Below are 22,846 nucleotides of genomic sequence, written 5' to 3'. Positions count from 1 at the left end.
GGTAGTACTATTTACATATTATGTATTTTTATGACGTTTCAGAAAAATGAAAAGAAGAAAATCATATTGAAAACTCCTCTTTTGTGAAATCGTCACTGCTGCTCCCCCCCACCCTTGGACAAGGTTAATGCCTCTATCTTTATGCCATCCCCTCTACTTTATCCATATCCCTTGTGTAGCCCTAACTACACTGGGAACAACTATTTCAATACATTCATATTTATTTTAATTTAAAATAAATTGAATTAACCAACATATAGCTCATCATTAGTTTCAGAGTAGAGTTCAACAATTCATTATTTGCATAGAACACCCAGTGTTCATCACATCACGTGCCCTCCTTGATGCCCATCCCCAGTGACCCCTCCCCCACCCACCTCCAGCAACCCTCAGTTTTTCCTAGAGTTCAGAGTCTGTCATGGTTTTTCTCCCACTTTGATGACTTCCCATTCAGTTTTTCCTCCCTTCCCCTATGATCCCCTGTGCTGGTTCCTATATTCCACATATGAGTGAAACCATATAATTGTCTTTCTCTGATGGACTTACTTCACTCAGCATAATATACTCAGTTCCATCCATGTTGATGTAAATAGTAGTGACTGATAGTTGAGTAGTAGTCCATTGTACATCTACACCACGTCTTTATCCATTCATCTGTTGATGAACATCTTGGCTCTTTCCGCAGTTTGTCTATTATGGACATTGTTGCTATGAACATTGGGGGCAGGTACCCACTCTGATCACTGTATTTGTATCTTTGGGTTAAATACCCAGTAGTACAATTGCTAGGTCATAGGGTAGCTTTAAAACAAACAAACAAACTAAAAAAAAAAAAAAAAAAAAAAAGGAGGGCACTTGATGTAATGAGCACTGGGTGTTATACGCAACTGGACTGGTAAATCATGAAATTTTACCTCTGAAGCTAATTTTTAAAAAGTGCTTTCTATTGGGAATCACAAGTGAATCAACATTAAAATTTAACTTCCGTTGGGTGCCTGGGTAGCTCAGTGGGTTAAAGCCTCTGCCTTCCTTTGGCTCAGGTCATGATCTCAGGGTCATGGGATCAAGCTCCACTTCTGGATCTCTGCTCAGGGGGGGAGCCTGCTTCCCTTCCTCTCTCTCTGCCTGCCTCTCTGCCTACTTGTGATTTCTGTCTAATAAATAAATAAATAATTTGGAAAAAAAATTTAACTTCCCACATTTACAAAATAATGGGGAAAACTTAGATTGCCTCAATAGGTTAATAAAATGCACAAAATAAATAAATGTATTTGTATAAGATTCTCAAAAGCAATTATTTAAACAGTGCTGTATAAGACTGAAATTTCAGAGTGCAGGGCAAATATCATAATGCCCGGTATGGCACCTGACACAGCAGATATGTGATAAACATTATAAATTTTAAAAGGAGAACACAGAGAGAAAGATGGGAAAGTGGGAGGATGGGAGGTAAGAAGATTGACAAAATCCCAGAGGAAAAACTTGATACAATTGTTAAAAAGCCATTTGAATTGGTAACAAAATTTCTTCTCCCATTTTTATAGTCTGGGTTTTATGCCTACAGAGAATGACTTGGAGCTTTGACCAGCCAACTAAAGTGAGTAATATTCCTGGAAATAGCAAGATGGCTATACTTGTTGTAATAGAATCAAATGTAAAATGTAAAAAGGGAAAGAGAAGTACCAATATAAAATCCTAAATCTTCGGAAAGAAATGGCTGACGAGTCATACTTTCAGCTTAAGTGAGATTTTCACACTGTGCACTCACTTCTGATGTGCAAAGTACGTGAACAGAGATATCTTTAATTTGACTTACTGCTGATGGAGGAAAAGAACTTTTTTTTTCTGGTCTTTTTGGTTTCATGATATGAGTTTTATACTGTCCCTAAAATCATCAAGTCTCTTCTTAGAATTCAGGTAAGAATTGCTTTTACCTCATGGCCCCTGGGCTCAAAAAGGAATGGGTGATAGTCTCAGTGTTCTGTCAATATCCAAAGACCCCAGCTACTCAGAAATGACATCTGGGTTAGAAGATTGATTCATTATGTTCTTTAAGGTTGCATGGTTTTGCCTTATACTTCCTGCTCATTCCATGTCATGTCACTAATCTCCTTGTGCTTTAATTTCTAATTTTCCAAAAGAGGAACAACCACTTGACTTGTGCCTTCTCCCTCTCTGTAGTATGTTTCGGCATCACCCAGTCAGCTTGCCTGACCCGGGCACTTGTGCCTAACAGGTGTGTCTCTACAGCTCTCTCGCAACGTTCTTTTGGGTTTCACCTACTTCTTTTGATTTGATTTCTAATTTCAAATGAGACGTATATATAGCTATGCAGTTGCCTTGAGTTTGGATGAACGTCAGTTCATGCATTAAAGCCTCTGTCTTCTGCTCAGGTCATGATCCCAGGGTCCTGGGATTGAGCCCTACATTGGGCTCCTTGCTTGGCCGGGAGCCGGCTTCCCCCTCTCTCTCTGCCTGCCTCTCTGCCTACTTGTGATCTCTGTCTGTCAAATAAATCAATAAATCAATCAATCAATCAATAAATAAATCTTTAAAAAAATAATAAAAAAAATAAAATAAAATTAGGAAGGGCTTTTTGGCAGAGCTGTAGTAACATGGCTCAGTCTCTGTACCTGAGTATTCAATATGTGTTAGAGATGAGGGTGGTGTGGATGGATTCCAGAAAACATTACATTTACCTACTCAGAGTCCAGTGTGCTTATTTTAAAGTTATAAAACCATAAAACTGAAGACTTTGTATTTCCTGACTCTGGGATACAATATGGAAATTTGGAATCTACTTTTTCTTTCTGATATATAAATATATATACACATCCATACATAATATTTATATTTATACTTACGTGATGCACATATACATATATGTTACTTTTCAACCAGGTCATAGAATCTACAAGACGTAGCATTGAGTCCTTTGGAAGCTACATCCCTCTAGGCCATCATATCCTGCAGTTCTTTTATAGGTTTAATTCTGTAAGACAAAATCATCTTTTTCAATGTCTTAATTCATTGTGTCTTCACACTGGTGACAAAAATACCATTAGCCCACAGTGGTTTCATAGAAAAAGAAAAAGCAGGTCTGATTTTCTCATATGAACAACATTCTAATTATGTCAAGATGTCATTGACCTAAAATTACTGAATAATTACCTCATCGAGGACACAGCATATAATAAATTGCTTGCACAGCAGAGCTATTCCATTAAACACATACACAGCAATTTGGATACCTACTATCATTCTAAGTGCTAAAATTGCCTTTAAATTATAGAATAGTGGATCTGGCACTATCCAACCTGCCCATTTCACAGATTTAGAAGCTAAGTTCCCGAGAGTCTATGACTAAGGTCATTGAGCAGGTGGTTGCACATTGGAAATCAGTTGTCCTGACTCCTGCCCAGTCCTCTTTCTTCTATACACTCACCTCCCTTAACAAGTTTTAACTAGAGTTGTCTACATATTGTGCTTGATGGTATTAAAGGTTGAAAGAACAGATTACCTGACTCTTTCAGTCATTGGCTGTGTGAGCTTGGCCAAATCCCTTCACTTTTGCTGCCTTTGCATCTGTGAAGCAAAGATAATAAGAACAATGAAATTACCTGTGAGGATTAATGAGCTTAAATATGTAAAATATACAGGGCACAGTGAACACTAAAGAAATACCACACATTATTGTCATGGGAAAACCCAAGAAAATGTGAATTCTGATACAATGTCATTCACAACTGGCTCTCTTCCCCTGCCTAGATTTTTGTTTTGTTTTATTTATTTTTTATTTATTTACTTATTTATTTTTAGCATACTGGAGCTCTTAATTGAGGAACGACATGAAAAAAAAAAAAAAAAGGCACACCTTCTCAAGGAACAGCAGGCAGCCCCTGCTCAGAAAACAGGGCTTTAGAAATGGAATAGGAGTTAACCAGGGGTACCTGCATGGCTCAGTGGGTTAAGCTTCCAACTCTTTGATTTCAGCTCAGGTCATGATTTCAGGATGGTGAGATCAAGCCCCGGCATGAGACTCTATACTGGATGTGCAGCCTGCTTAAAATTCTCTCTTCCTCTCCCTCTGCCCCTCCCCCACCTCTAAAAAGAAAAAAAAGAGTTGGGGTCACTTTTCTACACACACACACACACACACCCACCCACCATCGGTGTTCTCCTAGCCCAATCTCCCTAGATCTGATGGACAAAGACAAAGTTTCCTAGAATCATTACTATTAGCCTAGCTTAGAAATCTCAGACAGGCACCAGACGAGACCCATCCCCTGGATAGTAAGCCACTGTGGACAACCACCACCAATTCTCAGAGAGCAGGTGGGACTAATCTGTTTTTGGCTATCACTTCTAGACCCCCAGAATTTCTTGTTAGCTAATTGCATATACTTCAATAGGCCACACATTCACCTTAAAATAATACAGTTCTGCATTTTCACTGCACTTTTTGTGCATGATGGGGAAATTTTCACAACGGTACGACAAACTCTTCCATAATGTTATACATATAACCAAATTGTCTTATAAGTGTCTTAACCAAATATAGTTTGATAGTATTGCCATTATTTTTTAATAGGATTTTTTTTAAATTTTATTTATCTACCCGACAGAGAGAGATCACAAGTAGACAGAGAGGCAGGCAGAGAGAGAGAGAAAGGGAAGCAGGCTCCCTGCTGAGCAGAGAGCCCGATGCGGGACTCGATCCCAGGACCCTGAGATCATGACCTGAGCTGAAGGCAGAGGCTTTAACCCACTGAGCCACCCAGGCGCCCAGTATTGCCATTATTATTGCAGTGCTTTTGACTAACATTGTTTCCACTCTTAGGTTTTAGAAAAAATTGGGGGACCATAATTTGTATGACCATTGTTTCTTCAAAAAATTTCTCTAGGAAAGAAGAGACTAGAAATGCAGGCGATGGGGCAGACGTTAAGGAAGGCAGGCATCCTTTCGGAGAAGGGCTGAACTTGCCCCTGCTGAGAACTTCAGGGTCTCTTGGTGACAAGAGGCTGCTCTGTGGTGTCAAAGAGGCGATACCTGGCTCTGACAATCTGGAGGGCTCAGGAGAATGTGGAGATTCTCAGGCTCCATCTTAGGTCTCCATCTCGTGTCTCAGGGCCCCACATTTTTCTATTAGGACCCAGACTTTGGCATGAGGCAACTTAGGATGAGGCATTTTCAGATTTTCAGCAGCATCTGCCCTCTGGCTGCGGGAGATAAGGATGACTCAGCACATGCCTTAAACTTAAGAATCAGAAAAACAATATCTCTTCTCAAAAAACATTTTCAAGGCTTCTAAAGCAGGGGTTACCATGCTTTTTTTGGTAAGGGACCAAATAGTGAAGATTTGGGGCTTGTGGGCCACATGGCCCCTTTTGCACTTGTTCAACTCCACCTTGTCATGCAAATGCAGGCAGAAACAACACCTAAACAAAGGACTGTGGCTTCCTTCCAGGAATATTTTATTTACAAAAATAGGTGGCAGGCCCACAGGCTATAATTGGCCAAACCCTGCTCTGAAGCAATGGTCAAAAGCCATCCAACCACATGCTCTTCTTAATTACTCTTTTCCTCATTCTCTCTAAAAGCCCAGCTGCAAAGATCTGCCCCCTCAGACCAAGGCAAGAGTCTTTGCCATTAGAATGCCACTGCCTGGCGCAGGCGACGCCACCCCACCAACAGCAGCTGTCCCATCGGGGAGCAGTCCACTTACCGCAGCTTCAGATACTCACAGTTTGACATGAGTTGACATTCAGTGGAGCCCAGAAAGCAGCCTCAGGAAAGAGCTTGAGGGCATGTAGTCTTTGAGGAGGTCAGAAGGGCAAGGAGCAAGCAAGTAAGCTAGCTTAGGAAGCAGGAGAAGGAGACAAGCAAGAATAAGATGGAGAAGGGACAAAGCCAATGCAAGGGTGCATTAGGGACACCTGGAACTTGGTTCTATCAGGACCCTCTGAAGACACATGGACAATGGACCTTTATACTGTCTCCAGGGAAAAGAAGAGGACTACGGAGAGCAAGATGGAGTCACTCATGTCAAGCGGAGACTCAAGCACTGAAGCATGTTGCAGCTAAGACCATTAACTGCTGAGACCCAGAGGCATGGTAAAACCATCCTTCTGCAGCTCAGACAAGCTCCAGATGAGAAACTGCCAGGGCATAGGGTGCAGCTGGGAAATACCACCAGGTTACACCTGCCCAGAAGTGTTTAGAGCAGCAATGGCCAGAGTTGAGGGCTCAGAATAAGGGCCAGGAGAATGGGAGGTAGGCAACAATCCTAGGACTTCGAATTAATTCGAATTGTGAGCTACTCATTGCCATGGCAATGGTGAATTGTCAATAAACCACAGAACTTCATAATCAGGTCATTGGTAATCAACAAAATACAAATGAGCATTGGTAAGTCGTAAATCCTTCTTATAGGAAGGAAGCTTAGAAATCTTCAAATTTGCTCTTTGGAATCTCAAAAATTACTTCCAAAATATCTGGACAATTGATTTTCCAGTCTCTGTTAAATAGCTTGGGAGGGGGGGGAGATGAAAACCAAAACAAGACAAAACAAAAAAGCTTCTATTTCATTGAGCTGATCAATAAATTATAAGCTAGGTGAGAATAGTTTAAATTTCTTATTCTGTGGTCTCATGTGCCTCCTGCTGACTAAAATTGTCCACTTCTAATTCCAGAATTTATTAAACTAGAGATACTATGCTAATATTAATTAATTTTAAGTAATAAAACATCCTCAATACAATTTTAATTTCGTGTGACATTTGGAAGTCACTTGTATTTGAGGTGGTCAAACATTTGCACGAAGTACTGGCCCTTAGGAGTGATTTAAAATTTTATGGTTTGTCACCACCTGGCGGTAGAACATTTTCTCGTCTTCTTAGAATTTTGCGCTTTAAAAAAAAAAAAAGAATTTTGTGCTTGAAGTTCTTTTTTGTTGCCAAGGAAAATCTCTAAACTAAGAGAGTAAGTTTAGCAAGTAAGTAACTTTAGCCTTGATAGTCAGGTATAAATGTATACTAATCATACTTAGGCACTTAATAATAAATTTTGTTTGATGAATGATTTTTTTGTCTTTGTAAGCTGCCATGTCTATGATTTTTTATTTGAATTGCAAAAAGCCTCAAATGGAAGTTATCCACAGTATTATCGTATGAGACGTAGTTTCCTTTTTTTTTTTTTTAAGCTTAATTGATTTTTGGTTTAGACTAATAAAGCTACATGATTAAGGAGTTGGCTAAGGCATTTTATTACTGTTTTAAGTTTTATTAACTATACTTAGAGTTACAATATTTAAAAGGCATTTTCCATGATACCAAAAGGCAAGAGGAAATTGGGTGGAAATGCATCAAATAAGATTGCAAAGGTGTTAAAACTTTAAGTTCCAGCCTTGAACTCTTTGGAAAAACAGCTTGAATATCATTTGTTGTAGAATGTTGCCACCTCGTGGACAAAAAAAGAAGTACTGAAGGCCGTGGAGTTTTTAAGGTGGAAATTTCGTGTTGCCAGAAAGTTCCTAGTCAGAATTTTAAATAAAACTTAATCACTGGAAACAACAGTAATGACAGATCTGACAACATACTTACTTACCAAAGCAATTAATTGGTTAAAATTCCCAAAGGCATTTGATGAAAAAGTATGAGCCAGAGTTATTTGAGATGGCTACATCTCAGGCAAGTCACTTAACCTCTGTGAGGCTCAATTCCACATCTGTCCAACAAGGGGAGTGGATTAGACAGATCTTACTCTTCGGTTCTTGCAAATGCCTAACTTTGAGGTCATAGCTATTTTAAGTCCAAATGCAATTTACAACAATTTTTCTATTTTTTCTCAATATTTGTATTTCTGGGTATGTAACTGGCTGAACATAAATGTTTTCTATCTACTTTCTCATTTATAATAAAATAATGTCCACTGGTCCAGTATGACTTTGAGCCGTATGTTTCCCCCCAAAACCACTATTGTTAAACAGTTTTCTTTTTCTAATTGGTAAATCCTCCGGTTTGAAAATATGAAGAGCATTGCATGTTTATGAAATATGTACCTCGTTTCCATAGACAATGTTTACAGTAAAACAATGCTAATAGCTCATGTATTTTACCAGATTCCTTCATTTCATGGCCATTTGAATACTTAATTTGGTATAGACTTCTAGAGAATTATGAATTGAGTATTGTGTCTGTAGTATATAAATATATGAAACACAAACATGTAAAGTATAAATAAGAATGAATAACTTTATTTCTTGTACTTTAAAATGTACGAAACTTTTTCTTTTCTCTGTTAATAGAGGACACAGATGCTTTTAAAAGGCCAAACTATTAATTGTAAAAATATTTTTATGTCAAATATTTTAACTTTTATTAGGTCATCTCTGCTACTAATAAAAACTGGTTAAGGCCTAGAAATTCACGTGTATCGAGATCTACGCTTCCCTAAGCACATATGTATTCTATGACGAGAAAACCAGAAATATGGTAGGGGTGAATTCAGCATGTGAGCATCGCGTACACGTTCCAATCAAGAAGCAAACTTTTTGTCAGTGGGAGTACAAAACTGGCTAACAAGGAACCAATATCACATGTCACTTTTACGAGCACCATGTGCAAATTTGATTCCTTTGGTCTTGTTTCTTCTCTAGTAAAGTATGTTTTTCAGTTCACAATTTTGCTTATAAATATATGTACATATTCATGTCACACCACAAAGTGTGTGTGACATGAACAGAGTGCTGGTCCTTAAACACAAAGAAGCAAGTAGATTAAATGTTCTACTGAGCGTGGATGGACTTTTTCAAGCTTAGTAATTGGCAACTTCTACATCCATGCCTCTGTTGAAGTGATTAAAAAAGAATCATTTCCCAGAACTACAGGTGCACAACAGATTGGAGTCATTATGCAAAAGAACAGAAATCTGGAGAGAAACCCAGTGAATAAAAAAGCCATGTTCCTGGCCATTCTTTTGCCATTAGTTCTCTGTTTTTTCAGCTCTGTTTGTATATACAACATGAAATCTGCAAAAATTATAACGGATTTGAAGTAAACCATTCAAGATTAGAAATGTATGCCTTGAATTAAACAAACTTCCCATAAGAACCACACTGGAGGCAGAAAGAGACTAAAGGCCCAACTTACTCTAATATAAAAGCTAAATTTTACATAGGAGAGTTCAAAGTTGGGAATGTATTACATGATTTTTTATTTTGAAAACTATGCATTTTTTCTGCTGGTTTTCTGAATTTCCCATCCTGTCCCCATTCAAGTGAGTCCCCATTAAACCTTACTGCTCTGGTATGTCTTTCAGCCCCCAGACCACCTTCATCTCAAAACCAGTCTGATCACTACCTTCTGGTCACCATCTATTGTTTCCAGAACCCTCCTCTAAGCAAGGGGTTTGAAAACTTACTGATGGCTTTGCCATCGTGTTTTCATGATTCCATAGTCAATATCTTGTAAGTGGGAAGTGATTTGTTTCCTCAAATGTTCTCCCAAGTATCTTATCTTCTTTCTAGGTAAAATGAAAGAACAAATGAATTGAGATCATTAAAAGGCGGCACGTTTAAAAACTAAGAGGAGAGAAATGTAAAAATGAAGAAGAAGGAGGAGAAGGAAGAAGAGGAAAAGGAGGAGGAAGAAGAGGAAGGAGGAGGAGGAGGAGGGGGAAGAGGGGCAGGAGGAAAAGGAGAAGAGGAGGAAGAACAAAGTCTAGAAACCAAACCTGGAGAAGCAGGGCTGTTTGCGTAGGAAGTGACACTTGGAAGCACAGGGAAGTGAATTGCTTATTTCCAAGATGAACAGAAACTTAGGTTGGACTTTGTAGAAATGAATGAGGCCATTCACGAGTGTAGGCTGATATGAAATTTGAAGGACAAAGGAAGCGGAGTAAGTGGGCTGGGAAGGGAGGCTAGGTGAAAGGAGGTGGGCAGAAACACAGTGTTAAAATGTTAGCTAGATGGTGGGAAACGTGGACCAGCAAAGACAAGGGGGACACTGGTCATAGACACCCTTTAAGCTGCCATTAAAATGTATTAAAACATCATTCCCGGGTTGATCATTCAGCATTTAACCATGACACTGTCCTTAGCCAGAGAAAATTGCATTCAAGAATGTATCCATCCCTCAGCGGGTGGGGCCCCTGGTTACTGCCTTAGCAAGTGTGAAGCCTGTGTGCTTCTCGGTGCCATTCTTTCCCATTGGATCTCTCCTAAAGAGAGGCAAGCAAGACTTTTGTGTTTGTGTTTTCCAGCAGGCAATCTAGAACTCTGACAGGAGAGGAAGTTGGAAAGCATTCTGAAAGCAAAAGTTGTAAGAGGGGCGTGTGGAAGGACTGGAGGGGCGCTTCTGGCTGGGGCAGAATGGAGTTGGGGAGGTCTGGGGAGGACAGAGGAAAAGGGCTGACACAAAACTTGGTGCAAATGGAGGGGCGGGAGCGGCGAGACAGGACACCGGGCAAGGAAGAGGGAGCCCGCGCGAAAGGGATACCGGTCTGTCCCGAACTGAGGCGGCCGCTCTCACCATTGTCCCCTGGTTTTCCGCCTGTGGAAGCATTATGAAACATTTCCTTCCTCTGTGTCACTGAGCCCCTCCCTCCCTCTTTTTCGATGGAAGAGCGGCTCAGCTTTTTCTTAGGGACCTAAGAGGTGGAAAGGCTCATCTTTGCTCGCTTTCAGAATGCGGATGCGGACTTTCCCCTTCCTGGTGGGAAGAGGAGGGAGGGGTCAGGGAAGGAAGCCAACCTTCCAATTTCCCCACTGCACACTTTCTAGCCTCAGCGATCCCGCTGGTCCCTGGGTGGAAAAATGGGGTTCCTTCACGTTTCTGCCAGCCTGGCCTACGTTCTGCGGCAGCTATTAGGTAGAAGAAGGCAGACTGGGCGGGAGTTGATTATTTCTGGAATGAACAAGGGAAAGCGCAAGTCCCTCCCTATGCTCTAGGGAATTAAAACGCGTTCCAGATCACCTATTCCGGAAGCACGAGCCTGGTCCCCAAAGAGAAGTCTTTAAGTCAGGCGATAAGGCGGGTGGAGGTAAAGGTCAACGAGAACGCATTTTGAAACCTAGAGCCTGGGAAGTGACCCCCAGACCTAGGCATGCTTTCTAGGGAGGCACTGACCATACAAGCTTTCCCCCAGAACTGTTGGGGCGAAGAGCGAGCAAGCTGCACAAACCGGCCGAGGCAAGCTAGCGACATGGAGAGGTGGGGTGAGGCATTTTTCTGGGAAGGCTCATCTCACAAAGTAGGGAGTAAGGGGCTGCGGGAGGGGGTGACAACGGCAAGAGGCATAGTGCCCCCCCCCCCCGCCCCCGGCAGGGAAATATTGGAGAAGGGACTCAGCTCTCCACCCTCACCGTCCCTTCTGGGAACTGCAGCCCAGCGCGCGAACTGCGCTCCCGCACTGGGGCGGCGAGAAGGGAGGGTGGTCCGGGAAGCCCACGAAGAAGAAGGAGCAGTGGAAGGGAGTACCTTCTCCCCGCATCAGCCCCAGACGCATAAAGTGCTGGTCACAGCGCCCCTCCTGCGTCTTCCGCCCCCAGATTGACGAGGCCTTGGCGCCCTGCCACCACGGAGGCCGTCCCCTCCCCCGCCCGGGCCCGCGGCGCTGAGCGCGGTTTAGCACCGACTGAGTTTGGGGGCGGTGTCTTTGGGATGGAAAGGAGGCCAAGAGGGAGAGAGAAGGGGGAGGGAGGTGGAGACGCAGTCAAGACTATAAAAGGGCTGCCCGGGCTGCCTGGTTCTCGCACTCGCTGGAGAGCGGCTCCACGCCAGGGGCCACTGCAAAGCCGGGCGCAGAGTAGGGCCGAAAGGACCGAGTCTTGCGCAAAGCCAGCAGCCCTACGGCCAAGGCGGAGACCGAAGAGGGGCTCCAGGCACCGATCCTCGCGTTGCCCGTTGCCCCCTGCCCCGGAGGCGTTCCAGGGCACTTCTAGTCTCTGCAGCAGCCTCCCATCCAGCCCCTGCTGCGAGGTGCCTCCAACTCTGCGCCAGAAGAAAAACTTCCCGCGCTCCCGCAGAACTGCAGCTCCTCTTTCCCAGTGACTCCGGAGTCCTGTACGCGGCCAGCTCTGCGCGCACTTTCAAAGAGTAACAGTAATTGTTAACATCCCAGAGCGAGGCCAGCGAGGCTCCGTGCTCCCGATCCGAACAATAGTCCCCTCGCTGGGTGCACTGCGGCGCGCGGTGCCTCCCGGGGCTCGGGTGCAGCGACCGGTCCCCGCAGGGTTTCGAAGGCGCACAAGAGGCAGCGACATGGGGAACGCGGAGCCAGCGCGGCGGCCTCGGGGCTCACAGTCTGCGTCCGCGTTGCTACTGCTCGCGGCGGCTACGACTCTGCTGCTTCTGCCGGGCGCGCACGGGCGCCCCGCAGAGGAAGACGAGGAGTTGGTGCAGCCCGCCTTGGAGCGCGCGCCGGGACACACCACCACGCACCTTCGCCTGGACGCCTTCGGCCGGCAGCTGCACCTGGAGTTGCAGCCCGACCGCGGCTTCCTGGCGCCGGGTTTCACAGTGCAGACCGTGGGGCGCAGGCCCGGGCCCGACGCGCTCGGTCCGGACGCCGCCGGCGACCTGGCGCACTGCTTCTACTCCGGCACGGTGAACGGCGACTCCGGCTCGGCCGCGGCTCTCAGCCTCTGCGAGGGCGTGCGCGGCGCCTTCTACCTGCAGGGCGAGGAGTACTTCATCCAGCCCGCACCGGTCGCCGCCGCCGTGCGTCTCGCCCCAGCTGCCGCCGCCGCCGCCGGGGAGGAGCCGCCGGAGCGGCTCCAGTTCCATCTCCTGCGGCGGAGGCGGCGGGGCGGCGGCGGCGCCAAGTGCGGGGTCACTGACGACGAGACCCGGCTTGGGAGGGGAGAGGGGCCGGCGGGCGAGGACGCCGGAGCGCAGTGGCCGCGGCGGGACCCGTCGCCGCAGCAGGCGGGACAGCCGACAGGTATCGATCCCCGAGGAGTTGCTCTCACTTGTCTCTCCATTCATCCCACTTTCCCTGCCGTCTCTGGGCGGCGCGTGCGGAGGGTAAACTGTTCGCAGGCAGGAACCGACGTCTGCGGACCGGATGGAGGCCTACTGTAGAGGAATGTGGTTTGAGGTTTGGGTTGGTGAACTAATCCCATCCTTGCTAGAACAGAATCCCGTTTGCCCGAATAATGAATGGTCAAGGGAGGACAGACAAATCGACGATTTTCTGCTAAGGCGCAGCGTTTCGACAGGGGAGGGAAGAGTTGATAACCTAGTACTCCTTCCACCTTAGTCTAGTGTGAGCGCGTGTGACTTATTTCCGTCCTGCTAGTTTCTTTTTAACGCCGGTACATGTGTTCTTGGGTCGGCTTGCAACTTTGCGCTTAGTCTAAGTGCCAGTGCGCGTACCCTGCGCCCAGAGGAGGGCGGAGATGGGGGGCGGAGGAGCGACGGCGACCTCGCGGAGCGCAGCCCGCGAGCCTGCACAGCTGCGCTAGAATCTCGGTTCCGCTGGCCTCCGCCTTCTCCCTCTTCCCCCTTAAGAGGCTGACCCCGACCGGCTGGCGGCGGCGGGGCCCCTCTGCAGAACCTGCTTGGGAGGTCTTTGCCCAGCTGGCCCCGCCTCTCCGCGCCTCCCACTCGGCCTCCCAGTTTGCGCTCCCTCTCGCGGCCAAAATCCTGCTCTCAAGCCCTGTTAGTCACTGCCGATCCTTCCTGCAACGCCTCACCCTCGCTCTTTGAGTTGTGCGCGGTGATCACTGCCCTGTGCTCTTCATCCTAGCACTTGGGTGCCTCTTTTCGTCCTTAACTTTCTCACGTGTCTTGTTTTCGAATTTTCATCTTTTCCCCTGGACATCAGCTCCTTGAAGCCAGTACCCGGTCAGCGTCCAGTTTCAGACTTCCCTGGGGGCTGGTTTTCAGTAGAGAGTCAAAGGGCTCTTTTCTGAATAATCAAACGTGGACCCAGGGCTCAAGGCAGGAACTTAGTTCCCTGGGGCAGTGGGAGTAGGGCAATAGGCTGCTGGGAAGAGTGTGTGGTCCTTGTGCCCGGATTTGGCAAGAGCGGAGCATCCCCAGGGACCCCTGGAATGAGAGAGCAGAGCAGGCCGAGATTCCTCCAGGCCCGGCCCCTTGGCAGAGGCCCCAGCCCTGCCCTGGGCCTTCCACGTGCAGTCGGATGATCTCATTCAGGATTTGAGTACTGGCCTGTGAAAGAGTGACTCAGGGGCTCTGCCTGCTGCCCTTGCTCCAAGTTTTTACTACAGCTGTGGAGGGTGATGTGCACACTGCCTTGGTCAGCTTATAGGATTTCAAGGAGGACAAAAGAAATCCTGCTTACAAAAAAAAAAAAAAAGTCCGAAGCCTCAGTGACTCACGTGGCTTTTTTATTTCTAGTAAAGGAGAAAGAAAAAAATAATACAGGGAAAAAAACTTTAAAAATAGCACTTTCAGTGAAAAGAGATGCAAATATTTTTGTTATTGTTGTTCTGGGCTTATTTTTGTCTTATTTGCTTTGACAGGTTAGGCTTTCCTTATATACTCTGGGAAGGTCTCTATTCTTGGCAAGACTGTCCCTGAGCAAACAATCTTTTTTGTCTCTTCACAGGAACTGGAAGCATAAGAAAGAAGCGATTTGTGTCCAGCCACCGCTATGTGGAAACTATGCTGGTGGCCGACCAGTCAATGGCAGAGTTTCACGGCAGTGGCCTGAAGCACTACCTCCTGACCCTGTTCTCCGTGGCAGCCAGGCTGTACAAACACCCCAGCATTCGGAATTCAGTGAGCCTGGTCGTAGTGAAGGTCCTGGTCATCTACGAGGAACAGAAGGGGCCGGAAGTGACCTCCAACGCGGCCCTCACCTTACGGAACTTCTGCAACTGGCAAAAGCAGCACAACCCACCCAGTGACCGGGATGGAGAGCACTATGACACAGCGATTCTCTTCACCAGACAGGTAGGAGCAGGACCCTGCGGATTAGGACTGTCCTCTACGGAGTCTGCTTTGTCACAAGCAAATGTGTTCAAGGCGTTTCCCCAGTGTTTTTGCACTTACTTTTTTTGTTTGTTTTTAAATTAGCTAGGCTGGTCCCCCTTATTTAGGTCTTCCTTAATTTTAATATCTCAAGTCTCATAGTCCTATTTGAATAGCATCACAGAAAAATCTTAGTTAAAGTCACCCACAGTGGTCCCCAAAGCACAGCTCAGCAGCAGAAAACATAAATGCTCCCACACAAATGTGGAGATACATGTTGCCAAAAACTTAGGTCCCTGCCAAAAGGTTGGCACTCTCTGTCCCCATGAGTCAGGATCCACCTCTCTTCCTTTTAGGATCTGTGTGGGGCCCAGACCTGTGACACTCTTGGGATGGCTGATGTTGGAACTATATGTGACCCCAGCCGAAGCTGCTCAGTCATAGAAGATGATGGCTTGCAAGCTGCCTTCACCACAGCTCATGAACTAGGTGAGTCCATTTCACACTAGGAGTGGAGTCTGCTACACGAGTTTTCAAATGGATAAATCGTGTGCTCACTGAAGGGGGGGAGTGTTGGCAGATTTATTGCTAATTTAGGTTCCGGAGCTTTCTAGAAACTGCAGGAAGTATTTTTTCCCCCACTATTCTAAACAAGGACCAGCCTTATTTGGATTCAAAATAACATAGAAGGAGCTCTGGACCTTTGGAAACTTGCATATTTGTTTGCACCTTTTAAAGACAGGCACGTTGTGTTCAAACTAGATGGTTGCCAAAGTACATTTCTTCTTCTAGAAATCCCACTTTGAGACAAACAGAATCCCCGATGGGGGAAACAAATGCTGCGAGTAGCCTATTTTTTGATGTGGGTTTTGGATTGCTTCTTAGGCCACGTGTTTAACATGCCCCATGATGATGCAAAGCAGTGTGCCGGCATTAATGGCATCGACCAGAATTCCCACATGATGGCGTCAATGCTTTCCAACCTGAACCACAGCCAGCCTTGGTCTCCCTGCAGTGCCTACATGATTACGTCATTTCTGGATAATGGTCATGGTAAGAAGCTTGAGCTACTCTTTCTAGGTGTACTCCAGCTTCCACATGGAAGGTTCTAGTTAAACCACCTCATTCTCTCTTTTTTGTTGTTCTTTTTATTTCTCCTCCTTCCAAGTTACCTTCATTGTCAAGAGCATACATTTTTAGGCCTTAATTTCCAATAACAGATCATTCTTCTGGCCGGGTAGCTCCTAATGTACGTTAATTTGATATTTTTCAGCAGAGCAATAACTTCCCATCACGGTTAATGCAGAAACCCCTTTGAGGACAAATCTTACAAATCTTGTAAACCTCTCTGGCATTTTCCCCAGAAGCTCTGGTGTTCAAGTCACCCTGCTATATATGATGTCTTAAGAAACATATTTTCTGAAACCGATCTGCCTTCAGTGTGTTTTCATCTCCTGTTTTGTAATATGAGTTGACATTTCTTTTGCAGGGGAATGTTTGATGGACAAGCCCCAGAGCCCCATCCAGCTCCCCTCGGATCTCCCCGGGACCTTGTACGATGCCAACCGGCAGTGCCAATTTACATTTGGGGAGGAGTCCAAACACTGCCTAGATGCGGCCAGCACTTGCATGACCCTCTGGTGCACGGGCACCTCCGGCGGATTGCTGGTGTGCCAAACCAAACACTTCCCTTGGGCAGACGGCACCAGCTGTGGGGAGGGGAGATGGTGTATCAACGGCAAGTGTGTGAACAAGACGGACAAGATGCACTTCCATGTGAGTTTTCCTATCGCCACGTGTGCATACTCCTTTAAAATTCACAGCTGGGAAGGAACAAAGTGATACTAAAGCATCAGGTATCACCAGAAACATCCCTGCCTGTGGCTTTGATGGTTGCTTTTACAGCTGATTCTCTGTTTCTTATTTTTCTCTTTTATTTCCTAAAAAGACCTCTGTAGAGAGTTCTAATGCTGACCACTTGTGTTCCCATTTAGACTCCTGTTCATGGAAGCTGGGGGCCGTGGGGACCCTGGGGAGAATGTTCGAGAACGTGTGGTGGAGGAGTTCAGTACACAATGAGGGAATGTGACAACCCCGTCCCCAAAAACGGAGGGAAATACTGTGAAGGCAAGCGTGTGCGCTATAGGTCATGTAACATTGAAGACTGTCCAGACAACAATGGTGAGTAGAAATGGGGTGAAAGCCATGTGGTCGCAAGCCAGCAGGTAAGGGTTGAAACCTGATGATGTCATTCTATCCTTTTCTTTCTAGGAAAAACCTTTAGAGAGGAACAATGTGAGGCACACAATGAGTTTTCTAAAGTTTCCTTTGGGAGTGGGCCCGCGGTGGAGTGGACACCCAAGTACGCTGGAGTCTCCCCCAAGGACAGGTGTAAGCTCATCTGTCAAGCCAAAGGCATCGGCTTCTTCTTCGTTTTGCAGCCCAAGGTACTTCCTTTCATTCATACTCTTGGCTAAGAAACAAGGGCTTGAACTGTGACCTTTTCACACAACCTCTGATGCAGTTTCATTAGTTTATCTCTCTCTCTATATATACATATATATTTTTTTTTTAAGATTTTTTAATTATTTATTTGACAGAGAGATCACAAGTAGGTAGAGAGGCAGGCAGAGAGAGGGGGAAGCATGCTCCCTGCTGAGCAGAGAGCCTGATACGGGGATCGATCCCAGGACCCTGAGATCATGACCCGAGCTGAATCAGAGGCTTAACCACTGAGCCACCCAGGCGCCCCTTCATTAGTTTATGTATTAACGCCTTCCATTTCAAATTAGATCTCCTTGTCTTCTGGATACATTGGCAGCTGCCTGCTTTGGGTGTGGTGTTGCTTTCAGTTATGAATAAAGCTTGAATCTAGCACTCAGGATTCTTATCGTTGCTTGTTATTCCTCTGATATACAAAGAAAAGTTCTTTATCATTAGATAAATTCGCATGGCAACCAGTCAGTGGTTTTGGAGAATAATGTAGGCATGGACCAAACTAGTAACTGGTGATTAGCAGTAACATGCGCAAATGGACTTATTAAAATGAAGTCTGAGCATCGATAACTCTTGTGTTTGAGGACTTACCTTGAAACTGTAGAAGCATCAATTTGCTCTCTTGCTGAGGGGATAAATCTCGTTCTGAGGTTAAAAAAAGAAAAGGAAATGAATTTTGGTTGAGGTTATCATGTGCTGTTATCACTGAGGCTGTGAAAATACTTCCCAGTAGCAGATTCAACACACAACTGACTAATTCAGTGTGTGCAACTGCTGGGTATTATTCTAGGCACGGAGCAGATCACCGTAAACACATTCACAAGCTCTGCTTTTGTTGACCTTACCTAGAAGTGACATAGCTCAATAAACAAATAATCAAAAAGAAATTATAATTTTTTCAGACGTCTACATCTACTGTGGGGAAAAAGTCACGAGGAAGGGTAGTACGTGACATGCGTTGAGTTCTGTTTTAATTGTGATGATCAGAAGACGATGTCAATGAGAGAAACTTTCCTAATTATCAGAGCATCCTCTCTTTCCCGTGTGAACCTGTGATGCAGATATATTTCTCTTCTTCTTCAGGTGGTGGATGGTACTCCGTGTAGCCCAGATTCCACCTCTGTCTGCGTGCAAGGACAGTGTGTAAAAGCTGGCTGTGATCGCATCATAGACTCCAAAAAGAAGTTTGATAAATGTGGCGTCTGTGGAGGCAATGGATCCACGTGCAAGAAAACCTCAGGATCCGTGACCAGTGCTAAGTGAGTTTTAAAACGTCATACTCCCAAAGATCTTATTATTTACATGTAATTTCACGGCTCTAGTAAAAATTTCATGCTCCGTTGACGAGCGTGGTTTCAAGCTAATTCAGAGAATTAGCCAAGGGACTGAGAGATTCTTACATCTGTTTTTTTTCTGGCCCGCAGACCTGGCTATCACGATATCGTCACAATTCCGGCTGGAGCGACAAACATTGAAGTGAAACAACGGAATCACCGGGGATCCAGAAACAATGGGAGCTATCTCGCCATCAAAGCTGCTGATGGCACCTACATCCTGAATGGCGACTTCACTCTGTCCACCTTAGAGCAAGACATTTCCTACAAAGGGACCGTCCTAAGGTACAGCGGGTCCTCCGCCTCGCTGGAACGAATCCGCAGCTTCAGCCCGCTCAAAGAGCCCATAACCATCCAGGTCCTCACGGTGGGCAATGCCTTCCACCCCAAAATTAAATACACCTATTTTGTGAAGAAGAAGAAGGAGTCTTTCAACGCCATCCCTACTTTCTCCGAATGGGTCATCGAGGAGTGGGGCGAATGCTCCAAGTCGTGCGGACCTGGCTGGCAGCGGAGACTGGTGGAGTGCCGGGACATTAACGGGCAGCCTGCCTCCGAGTGTGCGAAGGAAGTGAAGCCGGCCAGCACCAGACCCTGCGCCAACCTGCCCTGCCCCCACTGGCAGCTAGGGGATTGGTCCCCATGTTCCAAGACTTGTGGGAAGGGTTACAAAAAGAGAACCTTGCAGTGTCTGTCTCATGATGGGGAGGTGCTGTCTTACGAGAGCTGTGATCCTTTAAAGAAACCGAAGCATTACATAGATTTTTGCACGATGGCAGAATGTAGTTAAGCAGCGTTCATGTAGGGGGAGGGACGAGGTGTGGAAGGGTTGAGGTGCTGACATCAAGAAGGCTGGAGGGGTCCAGTGTACCTTGCCCGTGAGCAACAAGGCCTGTCAAGGAGTTGGGAGGGTAGAGGTAGGTAGAAAAGAAGTTAGATCGTCAGAATATCCTGCCAGTTACAAATCTGATAGGGTAGTTAATGAGGGTTATTAATCTCTGAGCAATGATATAGCATGATAAAGCCCCAGGGCATTATTATTATTCCTTTTGTTACATCTATGACAAGTTAAAAAGAAAATAGAAACAATTGTCCAACTTAGTTTAAGGAGTATACAATCCCGTGTTGTGGTACTGATTGAATACTTTGTATATTTCAATTGTGGGTTGGGGAATGAAAAGCAGGAGAGAGAAGAGATTTGTTTAGCTTCAGACAGGGCTTACTTTACCTCACTAGCAACAGAGGGAGAAAAGGGGTACAAATAGCATCTTTAACCAGCACTGATACGGCTGCTACCATTTCAGAGAATGTTCCTGCGGTCTTTTCTACCCAGAGGTAAGAGTTCAAGACTGTCCACCACGACAGAAATGCTTAACAACCTCAAATGACCCAAATGAACTCTTTCCTTTCTTGAGCCCTTGTTATGTCTTTATTCATGATTTCATTTTGACCAAGAAATAATCCCACGTGTCTGTAAAAATGCAGGAAGTTTATGAGGGTTAAAACAGCAAGGAATCCGATGCTCGGAAAAGCCAGAAGGCAGGATGGGCTCGGTACCTCCTACTTTCCTTTCCTCTGTGTGTAAGCCTGCTTTAAGAATGTAGATGTCAAAAAACAAAACAAAACAAAACAAAACCAATAACAACCGTTCCTGTCTCAAGAAAGACTGAGTGATCACACAAAAAGGATGTAATGGCGGTATAAGAGTGGGGTGTGGAGAAAGGGATCCCCAGGGTTTGGGGACATGGAGATCACTTGTCTCACAGTGGGGAGGCTACTGAGGGGTAGCAGGTCCATCCCCAGCAGCTGGCCCAGCAGTCATATCCTGGTGAATGTCTGTTCAGCTCTTCTACTATGATAGAGAATATGACTTTTTTTTCCCATATGTATATAGTAAAATATGTTACTATAAATTCTACATACTTTATAAGTATTTGTGTGTTCCTTCTAAGAAGGACTATAGTTTGTAATAAATGCCTATAATAACATATTTATTTTTATACATTTCTTCCTAATGATAAAACTTTTAAGTTATATCGCTTTTGTAAAAGGGCATATAAAAATAGAGTATTTATACAATATATGTTACTAGAAATAATAAAAGAACACTTTTTGGATGTGTGTGTTTATTTTTTTTTTAATGGGAATTAATTCCTGGGAAGGAAATCTGAGACACAAATACTGAGTTTGAAGACTAAATATATTTCTTAAATTCTATAGAAATTAAGGTTTCATTCTAATGAAATGTATTTTATGTTTCCTTAATGTATATGATTGTTACCAAAAAAAGAAATCTATTATATCTTCAGGAACAGATTTTTGTTAAACATACACCAATGGCTGGCAAATGTTTTCTGTGAAGAGCCAGATGATAAATATTTTTGGTTTTGCGGGCCAGATCATCTCTGTCACAGTTACTTATCTATGCTGCTGTCGCGTGAAAACAGCCATAGACAATACATCAATGAATGGGCATGTAAATAAAACTTTATTTTACAAGAACTGGGCCAAATTCATTCTGTGGGTAGTTTGCCCACCTCAGATATATAACACAAATGAGAAAAGATGGGATTCTGGGTGCATTTTGAATTTGTATCTCTTCAATTATATCATGTGAGGAAAACTTGTGACAGCACTGAAGCCATGAGTAGAAAACGACACCTCAGAAATGATATTTGGGGATAGAGCCGCATGGAGAGCCCAACCATCCAAATGGTCCACTTGCTCTTCAGGAACAAGAGGTGTTTTGAAGAAACCCTGGAGTGCTCTGGGTGGCCTTGCATAAATCACTGTAATTTAAATACTAAATGGTGCATCAATGACTCTAAATGTTGAGACTGCTTCCAAAGTAACTACATTTCTCTCAGGAAATAACTTATTTACTCAGAGACTCGGATTATGTGGTTAACCACAGACAGCTCCCATGTTACATTTTTCACCCTCCTTCGTTTTCCCAAATAGTTCTATATAACATGCTAATTTCAGGTTGAGATGATCATTTTTAATTTGCCCTCAGAATTACTCAAAGCATTCTTTCCCTGAGCAGTTGAATATAAGATGATCAGGAGCTGTGTGCATAGGTCAGAAAGCAGGGCAGGGGAGGGGACAGCCATGTTAGTCTCTGGTGGGGTTTGTTCCTACCTACTGGCCACTGAACTGAAAGGTGAAAGTCAAGGAAGTCTTCTTACCCTGGAAACTAGTCCTGGTCTCAGAACACGGTTAAACATGGAATTTGGCCGGGGTGACCGGATGGCTCAGTGGGTTAAGCCTCTGCCTTTGGCTCAGGTCATGGTCTCAGGGTCCTGGGATGAAGCCCTGCATTGAGCTCTCTGCTCAGCGGGGAGCCTGCTTCCACCTCTCTCTCTCTGCCTGTCTGCCTCTCTGCCTACTTGTGATCTCTCTCCCTCTGTCAAAGAAAGTAGAAAAACGAACAAACAAACAAACAAACAAACAAAACACATGAAATTTGGCCACTGCAATTTAGTGGCCAAAAGTGTTCTTTGTACCAACTACTATCATTATTTACTTGCCTTGATTACTGTGTACAAATCCCCATGGTAAGTAATAATGAGAACACACACACACAAGAAATGTTCTTACCCTCAATTACTATACAAGTTACTTGTGGAAAAAAAAGATAAATATATCTAAAGTGATCATCTATAATACAAAGAAGTCATTTGCAGATCTCACATAATTCACTGATGAAAGTATTTTCCCTTTCTTTTTCTTTCTTCTTTTCCTTTTTCCTTTTCCTTTTCTTTTCCTTCCTTCCTTCCTCCCTCCCTCCCTCCCTTCTTTCCTTCCTTCCTTCCTTCCTTCCTTCTTTCTTCTTTCTTTCTTTCTCTTTGAAAAGGCTTCTATTGATTGGACATGATGAGCAGGAGGATGAAATTTAGGACACAAAGATAAAAGCAGTCAAAAGACTTTCCACCATCCTCTTTATTCTCCATCCAAGGTAATGCCAACATTCTAAGTTGCATCATTATTTTTTTCAGCTCTCTGTTGATAAGATTTTCTTTTTGTCAATAAACCAAGTAGTTGAAGATACTCCATTTGGGTAGCAAAGAGAGTTA

General features: G+C 44.6%; 1 protein-coding gene and 1 long non-coding RNA gene across 2 annotated transcripts; one reads left to right on the top strand and one right to left on the bottom strand.

Moving 5' to 3' along the window:
- Nucleotides 1-2,864: 2,864 nt before the first annotated feature.
- Nucleotides 2,865-10,668, bottom strand: LOC123940392. The gene is made up of 4 exons (XR_006818070.1): nt 10,531-10,668; nt 9,422-9,523; nt 3,521-3,585; nt 2,865-2,992 (listed from the first exon to the last, which is right to left on the bottom strand). It is a non-coding gene; the product is annotated as an uncharacterized LOC123940392 (long non-coding RNA).
- A 1,518-nt stretch (nt 10,669-12,186) lies between these two features.
- Nucleotides 12,187-21,256, top strand: ADAMTS1 (ADAM metallopeptidase with thrombospondin type 1 motif 1). Its single transcript, XM_046003171.1, has 9 exons — nt 12,187-12,943; nt 14,576-14,922; nt 15,297-15,429; nt 15,826-15,993; nt 16,430-16,716; nt 16,935-17,121; nt 17,212-17,387; nt 18,520-18,695; nt 18,861-21,256. Exons 1-9 carry the CDS (start codon nt 12,262-12,264, stop codon nt 19,558-19,560), a joined length of 2,856 nt encoding a protein of 951 aa, XP_045859127.1. The 5' UTR covers nt 12,187-12,261; the 3' UTR covers nt 19,561-21,256.
- The last annotated feature ends 1,590 nt before the right edge of the window (nt 21,257-22,846 follow it).

The sequence above is a fragment of the Meles meles genome, chromosome 4 (assembly GCF_922984935.1).
Source record: "Meles meles chromosome 4, mMelMel3.1 paternal haplotype, whole genome shotgun sequence".
Taxonomy (NCBI): domain Eukaryota; kingdom Metazoa; phylum Chordata; class Mammalia; order Carnivora; family Mustelidae; genus Meles; species Meles meles.
Note: the sequence above shows the minus strand (reverse complement) of the source record. Positions and strands in the feature narration are given on the sequence as shown.